At 44.7% G+C, this 12156-nt stretch overlaps 1 protein-coding gene and 1 pseudogene across 6 annotated transcripts in view; both read left to right on the top strand.

Annotated features, from left to right (window-relative positions):
• MTF2 (metal response element binding transcription factor 2) overlaps window positions 1-12156 on the top strand; it is a 55750-nt gene that overhangs the window by 24111 nt on the left and 19483 nt on the right. For all 5 annotated transcript variants that reach the window (XM_084758780.1, XM_084758779.1, XM_084758781.1 and 2 more), the window contains 3 exons: window positions 34-102; window positions 2346-2469; window positions 11249-11316. In XM_084758780.1, the coding sequence (XP_084614906.1) occupies window positions 34-102; window positions 2346-2469; window positions 11249-11316 (261 nt within the window). The remainder of the gene's footprint in view (window positions 1-33; window positions 103-2345; window positions 2470-11248; window positions 11317-12156) is intronic.
• On the top strand, window positions 3296-9732 carry LOC311585038 (TSC22 domain family protein 4-like; annotated as a pseudogene). The gene is made up of 3 exons (XR_014783574.1): window positions 3296-3305; window positions 8264-9469; window positions 9723-9732. The product of XR_014783574.1 is annotated as a TSC22 domain family protein 4-like (transcript).

Consider the following 12156-nt stretch of genomic DNA (forward strand, 5'->3'; position numbering starts at 1 on the left):
TAGTTTATTTTTTGTTTTCTGCATTTTTTTTAGGTTTTATACATTTATTTGCTCTGTCTGCAGTTCTGGACCAGAATACCTCAAACGTCTGCCATTACAGTGGTAAGTAAGCACATCATGTAAAACCTTCCATATGGAATGTAATAACATCTTGTTCTCTATGCCTGGTTTTCATTTCTCTAGTAATCCTCAGGGCTAGTGCGCCACTCAACAGGATTGTCCTCTTTCCTGTTGATGTGATAGGCTGTGCATTACAGAGGGTTAGGTGTTGCTGTGCATTACAGAGGGTTAGGTGTTGCTGTGCATTACAGAGGGTTAGATGTTGCTGTGCATTACAGAGGGTTAGATGTTGCTGTGCATTACAGAGGGTTAGATGTTGCTGTCCATTACAGAGGGTTAGGTGTTGCTGTGCATTACAGAGGGTTAGATGTTGCTGTGCATTACAGAGGGTTAGGTGTTGCTGTGCATTACAGAGGGTTAGATGTTGCTGTCCATTACAGAGGGTTAGATGTTGCTGTCCATTACAGAGGGTTAGGTGTTGCTGTCCATTACAGAGGGTTAGATGTTGCTGTGCATTACAGAGGGTTAGATGTTGCTGTCCATTACAGAGGGTTAGATGTTGCTGTCCATTACAGAGGGTTAGGTGTTGCTGTGCATTACAGAGGGTTAGGTGTTGCTGTGCATTACAGAGGGTTAGATGTTGCTGTCCACTACAGAGGGTTAGATGTTGCTGTCCATTACAGAGGGTTAGGTGTTGCTGTCCATTACAGAGGGTTAGATGTTGCTGTCCATTACAGAGGGTTAGGTGTTGCTGTGCATTACAGAGGGTTAGATGTTGCTGTCCATTACAGAGGGTTAGGTGTTGCTGTCCATTACAGAGGGTTAGATGTTGCTGTGCATTACAGAGGGTTAGGTGTTGCTGTCCATTACAGAGGGTTAGATGTTGCTGTCCATTACAGAGGGTTAGATGTTGCTGTCCATTACAGAGGGTTAGGTGTTGCTGTGCATTACAGAGGGTTAGGTGTTGCTGTGCATTACAGAGGGTTAGATGTTGCTGTCCACTACAGAGGGTTAGGTGTTGCTGTCCATTACAGAGGGTTAGGTGTTGCTGTCCATTACAGAGGGTTAGATGTTGCTGTGCATTACAGAGGGTTAGGTGTTGCTGTCCATTACAGAGGGTTAGGTGTTGCTGTGCATTACAGAGAGTTAGGTGTTGCTGTCCATTACAGAGGGTTAGGTGTTGCTGTCCATTACAGAGGGTTAGATGTTGCTGTGCATTACAGAGGGTTAGGTGTTGCTGTCCATTACAGAGGGTTAGGTGTTGCTGTGCATTACAGAGAGTTAGGTGTTGCTGTCCATTACAGAGGGTTAGGTGTTGCTGTCCATTACAGAGGGTTAGATGTTGCTGTGCATTACAGAGGGTTAGATGTTGCTGTCCATTACAGAGGGTTAGATGTTGCTGTCCATTACAGAGGGTTAGATGTTGCTGTGCATTACAGAGGGTTAGATGTTGCTGTCCATTACAGAGGGTTAGATGTTGCTGTGCATTACAGAGGGTTAGATGTTGCTGTGCATTACAGAGGGTTAGATGTTGCTGTGCATTACAGAGGGTTAGGTGTTGCTGTGCATTACAGAGGGTTAGATGTTGCTGTCCATTACAGAGGGTTAGGTGTTGCTGTGCATTACAGAGGGTTAGGTGTTGCTGTCCATTACAGAGGGTTAGATGTTGCTGTCCATTACAGAGGGTTAGATGTTGCTGTTGCTGTCCTCTATACTCTTAAGTTCTTTTGTGTTTGAGCTTTTTATGCCTTTGGAGAAGTAAGTAAAATATTATGACAGCTTATGCTTTGATGTAGTAATTTACTGAACATTTGGGATTTTGGAGGTGTAATAAAATGTGTATATATTTTACGATTTTTGAAAAAAAAATACAGAATTTTATTGTGCTTTACATATTTAAGAACAGGTGATGCCTTAACTCACTCAAATGGCACAGGCCCAGTAATGTATAGTCTTCTTTGCACTGGAACACAAAGATCTTAGTTATTAATCATTTCCCCTATAGCCAGATCTTTTTAAAATGAAGTAGTTTGGGTAATGTTAGAGCTTATAATTGTACCACATAAGTTAAGTAAGTGTAAAAAAAAAAAAAAGTTAAGCAAGTGTTTTTCAGTTTCTTCAAATGTAACAGTTTATTTTATTGTGGCTGTGATTTAGGTTATTAACCTCCTATCCACCTAAGTATGTCACTTTGGTTTTGGTATACTAGTTTTATAAAGAAAGTGATTTCTTAACAATAATCAAAAACACTGTTTTCGCATATTTTGATTATTTTTGGATTTCAGGGTAGATATAGCACACCTATGCCTTTACAACCTAAGTGTTATTCACAAGAAGAAGTACTTTGACTCTGAACTTGAGCTTATGACATACATTAATGAAAACTGGGATAGATTGCACCCTGGAGAGGTAGGTGGCCTCAGAGCTCCTTGATGTCTTTGTTTTGTTTTGTTTTTGTGGAAAACAAAGAAGACACATGAATAAGTCAGACAACTGAAGTTTCGTTTTTGGGGTTTTTGTTTTTAGTTTTGTGAGAGAAATCACTTTATCACAACTATCACTGTTTTATTTTCTTGTTTTGGAAAACTTACACATGGTGGAAACATTATTTAATTCTTCCATATTCTGAAGTCATGGTCATTGTAAAGTTAGACCTGTTAGAAAAATACTTTTTATTAGGTATACTATGTATAATTTCTCTTCCTTTTTCCGTTTTCTATAGAAAGCCTTAGAGACACAACCGGTATTTTCCTTTTAAAAAACATCTTACTTTTTATTTATTTATTTTTGCTTGTCTTATTAATTAATTAGTTAATTAGACAGTGTTCTACCTGCGTGTATATCTGCAGGCCAGAAGAGGGCATCAGATCACATTACAAATGGTTGTGAACCACCAAGTGGTTGCTGGGAATTGAATTCAGGACCTTTGGAGGAGCAGCCAGCGCTCTTAACCTGTGAGCCACCTTTCCAGCCCTATTTTTTGCTTTTCAAGACAGGATTTCTCTGTGTAGCCTTGGCTGTCCTGGACTCGCTTTGTTGACCAGGCTGGCCTTGAACTCTGCCTCCCTGAGTGCTGGGATTAAAGGCGTGCACCGCCACCCTTGGCTTTATTTACATACCTGATGACTAGCAATGCTGGGAACAGTCAGTATTAGAACCATCATGTATAGAGTGACTTGTGATGGCTGTTTAGAGAGGGGCTGTGCTGGTTCTACAAAGAGCTTTAACAAGGAACATGGAACTGGGTGAGTGTAACATACCTGCAGTCCTCGCTGAGGGAGACCGTAATGGGGGGGCCAGCCTGTGCTACAGGTACCAACAATATATATTCATAAATATTTGGAGCTTTAAGAAGCATGAGGTGGATGTTAAGTCCACTGGTTGCCCACTTTTATAGAGGTACAGATTGTTGGGTGGTGGGCTCACTCAGTGGGCAAATGTTAAATGTGGCTGGGCATGGTGGTACAGTTGCAGGTGGATCACTGTGAGTTTGAGGCCGGCCTGGTCTACAAAGTGAGTGAAGGACAGCCAAGGCTACTCAGAAAAATCCTGTCTTGAAAACTAAAAATAAAATAGTTGTTTATAATATAGGGAACTGTATTTATTGTAGTTATACATGTAATATTGTAAAATTGTGTCACCTGATTGGAAATTTAGGAAGATTTTCTGTGTGTGTAGCATTGGTGCTAGGGGTAATATTAAATAGGGTATCAAAGACATGATAGCGCTTTACAGTTTTATGAAGCACCAGAGACAGCACAATGTACACATTTAATTGGTACCCCAGCTGTATAAAATCAGACCTATACCCTTGTTGGTTGTTTTTTTGAGACAGGTAGCCCTGGTTGTTCTGGAACTCAAACACACACACACACACACACACACACACACACACACACACACACACACTCACTCTCTCTCTCTCTCTCTCTCTCTCTCTCTCTCTCTCTCTCTCTCCTAGGATTAAAGATGTGTGCCACCTGGCCTGTTTTCAGACTTTTTATAACTCTGTCAGAAGATAATGATGGCTTTTTTTAAAATAAAAGATTTATTTATTATTATGTATACAGTGCTCTGTCTGCATGCTCACCTGCAGGTCAGAAGAGGGTATCAGATCACATTATAGATGGCTATGAGCCACCATGTGGGTGCTGGGAATTGAACTCAGGACCTCTGGAAGGGCAACCAGTGCTCTTAACCTCTGAGCCATCTCTCCAGCCCCTGAGTTACACATTCTTAAAGGGGCATAAAAGTGGAAAAACATTTTGAGCAACTGACGAGTATAGGTTTTTATACCATAGAAAAACATTTTATATATGGCTAAGAAGGCCCTGATAATGATAGCATTTTAAATTTTTGTTCATTTTTTTTGGATACAGCCTCACTGTGTAGCCCTAGCTTGCCTGTAACTTTCTGTGTCGAGCAGCTCAGCCTAGTCTTCCTGCTGTGCTTCCCACCTGCTCAGTGACAGGTCTATGGCCCTTGCTTGATAATGGATAGTGTTATGTTTCTTCACATGGTTTTGTCCATCTTTGGGACTGTCTTATGTAGTGAGTATACTTTTAAATAGCCCTGTGTTTTGAAAATTTTCCTTCCGGACAATAAAAATACTTAATGTAACTATTAAATTTGAGACCACAGCCTTCTCATGTCTCTGACAAGGTTGAAGACCAGATAGTTTAGTCTTACAGTTAAGCTTAGTTGGTTAGAGGTTAAGGTGTTTTTAGATCCAGATAGATGTTTTAAGTTAATAGAGATGAGATATGATAGATACTGATTTTCATTCAGAATTTTAGACTCAACTAGATAGAAAGATGTTTAATTCAAGTTTGCCAAATACAAGTAGACAAGTCACCATGAGTGTAAGGTGTACAACTCAGGGTTGTCTCAGGGTTCTTCCTGCTGTATGTAGTTTAGTTTACTTATGTGTAATAATATAAATGTTTATGTTTAAAAAAGAACTATAATAATAAAAAGAAAGAAAAAATTTGGCATCACAATAAATGTTTCTTTTAATGTTTTTAGCTGAAGTGTTCCTTTTAGATTGCTTTGGGGTTTAACATAAGATATTAATATACTCTGCACTTGGCCTGGTATCAGTTGTTTTTGATTACTACTGTGATTTTAAGTCTTTGCTTTTAAAATAGCTCAATTTCTGAGAACAGCTGCCTTCCTTTTGAGTAGAAAGATGGTGGGCGCTCACAGATGCTGTGCCAGGAAGATGGCTGGAGGGCATGGGGTGTGATTGAATAAGTCTGAGTAACAGCAGCACCTCGTATGTGGCAAAAACTCTTGTTAAAGGCTATATTTTTATTAAAGGAAGAGTTAGATTTTACTGTATTTTTCAGACCATAAGACACAGTCTCCTCTCCTCCCCCAAAGGGGGGGATTAGGGTGTACCTTATGGTCAGATTGTTGTTGTTGTTGTTGTTGTTGTTTTTTTTAACTGTTTTTCTTGTTTTACTGCTCTAAAAACTGGATGTGTCTTATAGTCAGGTGTGTCTTATAGTCAGAAAAATACGGTAAATAATATCATTTACATTTGTATAGAAATACATAAACCCGAAGCCAAATGTAGTGTGATCTGGGCATGTGATTGCAGATCTATATTCTAAGTATTCAGTATTCAGGCTGATGCAGGAGGATTATAATTTCACAAAGGCATTCTGGATCTGTCTCAAAAACAAGCCCCAAACAACAAAAAGTGCACTACCATGCCCAATACTGTAATTTTCAAAAGTAAAAAGAAGTAACTGACTTGCAAAACAGTGAGAAAACTAGTTTGGGAAATTTTGATGGAGTTTGCAAAAGAGGCCAAAGGACTAATTTTGTCTTTGGAAAGATGTTGGGATCAAGAGAAAATATCTGAAAGTTTGAACTCTAAACATAAATTAGCACACATCTTTGATCACAGCATTTGGAAGGCAAAGGGAGGCAGAACACTGTGACTTTGATTCCAGCCTGATCTACATAGGGAATTCTAGGCCAGCCAGGGCTACCTAGTAAATATTTATCTTCAAGGAAATAAAGTAAAAATTATGCCTAGCGTAGTGACATAGGGCTGGAGTCCTAGCTACTAAGACAGCTGTTGCAGTGGGGTTACAGGTTCAAAGCCTGCCTAAGCAGCTTAATGAGACTCGCCAAGGTAAAATGGTAAGATGGTTGTACACACCTATTGTGACAAGTTTGGGACCAGTTGGGCTATAAAGCAAAACTCTGTCTTTCCTCACACCCCAAATATAAAATAAATTATAAGGGTTTGTAGATACTGCATGAGGCCCTGGGTTAGTCTCAGCACAGATACATCCAGACAGATGCCTGCAGTCCAGGACTTAGGGAACAGACAAGGAAAGGGAGGAAGTTGGATGTCATCCTTAGCTACCTAGCAGGCTCAGCCTGGGATATGTGAACCTCCAGCTCAGAAAAAGAAAAAAGTAAAGAGAGGGAGGACCCGTGATATACCTCACTGATAAAGTGCTTGTATGAGGCGCTTGGCCTTTTCTTTAGTATTGCAAAGGAGAGGGCAACGTTGAGTATTTATCAAGATCTCTCTCTCTCTCTCTTTTTTTTTTTCCTCTCTCTCCCCTTGAGACAAGGTTTCTCTGTATAACAGTCCTGGCTGTCCTGGAACTCACAGAGATCCGCCTGTCTTGCCTGTCTCTTCCTCCCAAGTGCTAGGATTAAAGGCGTGCACCACCACGCCTGACAATTTTTGTTTTGTTTTGTTTCCAGAAGGTGTCTCACTATATCTCTCTGGCTGTCCTGGAACTATGAAGACCAGTTTGGCCTCAAACTCACAGGGATCCACCTGCCTCTGCCTCTGTCTTCCAAGTGATGGGATTAAAACTTGTGCCACTACACCCTGCTTTTTGCTTTTAAAATTAAGCACAGTACTACAGATCTATAAGAGATTATTGATTTGATTATAACTTACCTGATAGGTATAAAAGTATCTGTTATTGTCCTGGCTCAGTTGTCTCCTCCTGCTAACCTGGGCCTAGTCCTGGAAGCTTCTAGCCGCCATACAGTCCAACCTAGGCCTAGAAAGTGTTCAGCCTCTGACACTTACTGCTTTTTTTCTAAATACTTTATTGTCATTTTATGTACATTGGTGTTTTGAGTACATGTATTATGTCTGCGTGAGGGTGTCAGATCCTCTGGAACACGTTACAGTGGTGAGCTGCCACGAGGGTGCTGGGAATTGAACATCCGTCCTCTGCAAGAGCATTCAATGCTCTTAACCGCCAAGCCATTTCTCCAACCCAGAGACTCACTGCTTAATGAGCTCACTCTTACTTGTTCTTTCTGAGCTCTGGGCTGGCTAATTCAGCTCAGCTGGTCTAGCTCAAACTCTTCTCCCAGCCGATTTATTTTTACTGTCCCCCACCCCCCACCCTCTCCTTGAGACTGGGTTTCGTTGTGTGGCCTTGGCTATCCCAGTTTCCCTTGGTAGACCAGGCTGTCCTTGAACTCATAAGCCTCCGCCTCCAGAATGCTGGGATTAAATGCCTAGCCCAGTTGATTTATTTAATCTGGTTTCTCTCTAGCCCAGAATTGTTCTGCTCAGCCTCAAACTAACTCAGCAATCTGCTCTAATCTACTGGTTTCTTCTCATATTCTGGCTTCTTCCATCTTTACCCGAGTTCTTTCTCTGCAACCCATCTCTCAAAATTTTACTGTCCTGTTAAAAAAACAGCCTGTTTCTGCTGAGTGGATAGCTGGGTCTTTTGTTAAAAAGATTGTAGTCTTGCCTGCCAGTGATGGTGCACACCTTTAATCCCAGCACTTGGGAGGCAGAGGCAGGTGGATTGCTGTGAGTTCGAGAGGTCTACAAAGCCAGGATAGCCAAGGCTAACACAGAGAAACTTTCTCAAAAAAAAAAAAAAAAAAAAAGAAAAAGAAAAAGAAAAAGAAAGAAAGAAAGAAAGAAAGAAAGAAAGAAAAAAAGTTTCAAAATCCCCCTCCCATAGCAACAGGGAAGACTGGTGGAGTATTGACTCAGGCGGTGCCTGGGCTCCATCATGGATGCCCCCACCCCCCCTTCTTACACCCCCCCCCCCAGCTCCCCCCTCCTCTCCAATGCCCAAGAGAGTTTGCAAGCTCAGCTCTGGGGTTTCAGCAGCAGTGACAAGCAGCAGGAAAAACCTGCCTCTGCCTCCCCCTCCCGCCACCTCCTCTCCCCTGCACTTCAGTCACTAACCAGGCACCCCGAGTTCCCACAAGGCCCTCCTGCCATGTCGTACCCAGGGGCCCCAATGTCCCTGTCGTGTGGCCCCCTTGTTCCAGAGGTGCCTGAGCCTCTCTCCAGGAGTTCAGTCCGGAGCCCCGGGGACAGTGAGCGATGGTAAGAAGAAAAGTAGTTTTCAGATCCCCAGCCACGGGCTGTGAGGGCCCAGGAAGCCCAGGGGCTTCGGGCTCCCCTACCCCACAGGCTCTCTCTGGGCCCCCGCCCCGCCGCCCCAATGGGGAGCCCAACCCTGACCCTGGGTGGTGAAGCTGCCCCAAGGCTTGGGAGAGCTTTATTGTAGAGGCCAGTGGACACCAGTGGATGTGTGTGGATGTTTACGATCGAGACCTGGAACCCCCAAGCTTCGGCCAGCTCTTGGAGGGAATTCGGGGGGCCTCATGAGATACTGGAGGCAGATCATTGAATTCTAGGTTGGAGCTGGCTGTCTTGGGCATAAGCACCCCTACCCTACATCCACGTCTTGGCTCCTCCCGTCCCCCACTTCTCCTGGACCACAGGCCCGCTCCTTCACAGGGGGGCTGGGCCAGCTGGCAGGACCTGGGAAGGCCAAGGCGGAGACACCCCGGCTGTCAGCCTCTCTTCCTCAGACGTGCCCCCCAGGGCCAGGGACTGGAGATATGTATGCTCAGCCCCTGCCTGCTCTGAGGGTCGGAGTGGAGTCTGGGGGGTTCAGCAGCAGCCGGAACCCCTCCACTGTCACGGAGAAGAAATGGAGCAGTTCAGCTGAGGATAGAATTCGTTGCTCCAGATCGACTCCCGCCTTAATTCCCCGGCCTCTACTTTGACGCCAGCCGGGTGCACAAATCTCCAGACCCCCTTGGAGCCGCAGCAGCCCAGAGCCTCAGCCTGGTTGTTCCTTGTTGGCCATCAGTGGTCACCTGGACAGTGATGATGATAGTGGTTCTGGAAGCTTGGTTGGCATTGACAACAAGATTGAACAAGCCACGAATTTGGTGAAGTCCCACCTCGTCTTTGCCATGCGAGAAGAGGTGGAGGTTCTGAAGGTGGCAGAATGGAACACTGCCTTCGAGCAGCCGAGTGGGTTGCTGTGTGCCGTGCCCAGCCCGGAGCAGCTGGCCTAGCTGCCATTCTCGGGGCTCCCACGGCTCGGGCCCTCTGCATCCAATGGGCCTTCCATCTGAGCCTCCTTTCCCTCACGGTGTGTCTTTGGGGGGCTGCCACTGGATGCTCTGCCCTGTGCCAGCTGCTTACCCCTCTTCCCAAGTAGCTTTAATGCCCACACTCAACGACAGTATTGGCCTCCCCCTTCCCACCGGGTCTCCCCAGAGTCCCCAGGCCTTGCCAGAAGAGAAAGAACCCAGGAGGGGGTGTTTATCTAGAGCCCCTTATCCACCAACAAATCCAGACCCACCTCCTTCCCTAGGCACCAGTGTTCAGGGGAGCCCCTCAGCAGTACGTGGCCTAGAAAGGTTTGGAGGTTCCCTGGCAAACCTCAGCCCCACCCCACCTTCCTTCCTCTCCTCTGCCTAGGGGAGGGGGTATGGACAGTATCTTCAACTTCTGGGATTCAGGTTGTTAAAATAATAACTATAATTAAAAAATTAAGAAGAAACTTGAAAAAAATTCAAAGCCTGCTTATTCATTCTTCCTTAATTAGAAATTCTGTCTGAGAGCATGTGCTCTTTTTTTTTTTTTTTTTTTTTTTTTTTTTTGCTTGTTATCCCTGGCTGTCTTGGAACTTACTGTGTGGACCTGACTGGCCTTGGACTCAGAGTGTTGGGCTTAAAGGTGTGTGCCTGTATTCATGCCTCAAAACTCCCTCCGCCAGCTTTGGCAGCAGAAGTGTTGAAAGAATAGTTCTTGACTCCAGGGCTTCACGTGCTTTGTAACCAGGAGGACGTGAGCAGTTCATTGTACCCTTGTATGGCCTGCAGCCTGTAAGGTGCTTGGCGGTTAGACTTGTCTTTTGAATATACTTGGTTTATTCACCCAACCTGTGGGGAATTTTTAACTGGTAAGGAACATGCTATTATAAACTTAAAAGCCAACTATGGTATTTTAAATCCTTGTGGCTTTAATGTAAAGTCACACACACACACATACAGGCACACACAGACACACGCTTGTTTGTTTGCTTGTTTGTTTGAGATAGGATTTCTCTGCCCAGTCCTGGGAACTCACTCTGTCTGTACACCAGACTAGCCTCAAATTCATAGAGAACCACCTGCTTCTGCCTCCCAGGTACTGGGATTAAAGGTGTGCGCCACCTTCACAGCCCACCCACAAACCACTGTTAAAATCTACACATCACTGGTTGGTGGTGGGGCACACGTTTGATTCCAGCACTTGGAATGAGTTCCAGGACAGCCAAGGCTACGCAGAGAAACACTGTCTTGTAAAAGTTTTTTTACTTGCCAGATATAAGTGTTGTAGCACGTAGAGCTAGAGTGCCGTTGGGTATGATCTCTTGCCAGAGCAGCTGTGTTCTAAATTAAAGTTCTATATTGTCTTTAAAAAAATGATTTGTGAAGTTGAAAAATGCCGAGCTAATTTGACCAACTAAAGTGTACAATTGTGAAAATAACCCTTCCAGTTTCGCAATAATTGTTATTGTAGAGTATTAGAGGCATTGTTTCCCTAGGTCATAGAGCTATAAAAAGTTGAATATAACCACTAATAGGTCAGTTTTGTAGTGGTTATAGCATACAGTTGCTCAACAAATACATTTATTTCATGTTATGAACTAACAAAATTAGTATAATGTTTAAGCTTTTCTCTTGTACTTAGAAAGTACTTCTTGAGAGGTTAAGAAGCACGAGGTAGGTCATACAGTAATTCAGTGAGGACCAAGAATAGAATTTGGGCCTTCTGAACACCAGCCAGTGTACTTTTCTTTGCATGCTGTAGCTCTGTCTAGCGCCTGTATATTTTTAATAAATGAAATTATAGTGTGTTAAATTGTTTCTTAATACTTCACAGCTGGCAGACACACCCAAATCTGAAAGATATGAGCATGTTCTGGAGGCATTAAATGATTACAAGACCATGTAAGTGGATTATTTTACATATCCCTGGGGGGGGGGCAGTGAATGTAAAGAAGGAGAGCGATAAGAACTGTGGGAGTGCGCATGCGTGCACGGAAGAGGCAGGTAGCGTTGTACATGTTTACCGTGTGAGTGCGCGTGCATGGAAGAGGCAGGTGGCGTTGTACGTGTTTACCGTGTGAGCGCGCGTGCACGGAAGAGGCAGGTGGCGTTGTACGTGTTTACCGTGTGAGCGCGCGTGCACGGAAGAGGCAGGTGGCGTTGTACATGTTTACCGTGTGAGCGCGCGTGCACGGAAGAGGCAGGTGGCGTTGTACGTGTTTACCGTGTGAGCGCGCGTGCACGGAAGAGGCAGGTGGTGGTGTACGTGTTTACCGTGTGAGTGCGCGTGCACGGAAGAGGCAGGTGGCGTTGTACATGTTTACCGTGTGAGCGCGCGTGCACGGAAGAGGCAGGTGGCGTTGTACGTGTTTACCGTGTGAGCGCGCGTGCACGGAAGAGGCAGGTGGCGTTGTACGTGTTTACCGTGTGAGTGCGCGTGCACGGAAGAGGCAGGTGGCGTTGTACGTGTTTACCGTGTGAGCGCGCGTGCACGGAAGAGGCAGGTGGCGTTGTACGTGTTTACCGTGTGAGCGCGCGTGCACGGAAGAGGCAGGTGGCGTTGTACGTGTTTACCGTGTGAGCGCGCGTGCACGGAAGAGGCAGGTGGCGTTGTACGTGTTTACCGTGTGAGCGCGCGTGCACGGAAGAGGCAGGTGGCGTTGTACGTGTTTACCGTGTGAGCGCGCGTGCACGGAAGAGGCAGGTGGCGTTGTACGTGTTTACCGTGTGAGCATGCGTGCA

Source organism: Acomys minous, assembly GCF_964271855.1.
Source record: "Acomys minous genome assembly, chromosome: 15".
In the NCBI taxonomy this organism is placed as follows: domain Eukaryota; kingdom Metazoa; phylum Chordata; class Mammalia; order Rodentia; family Muridae; genus Acomys; species Acomys minous.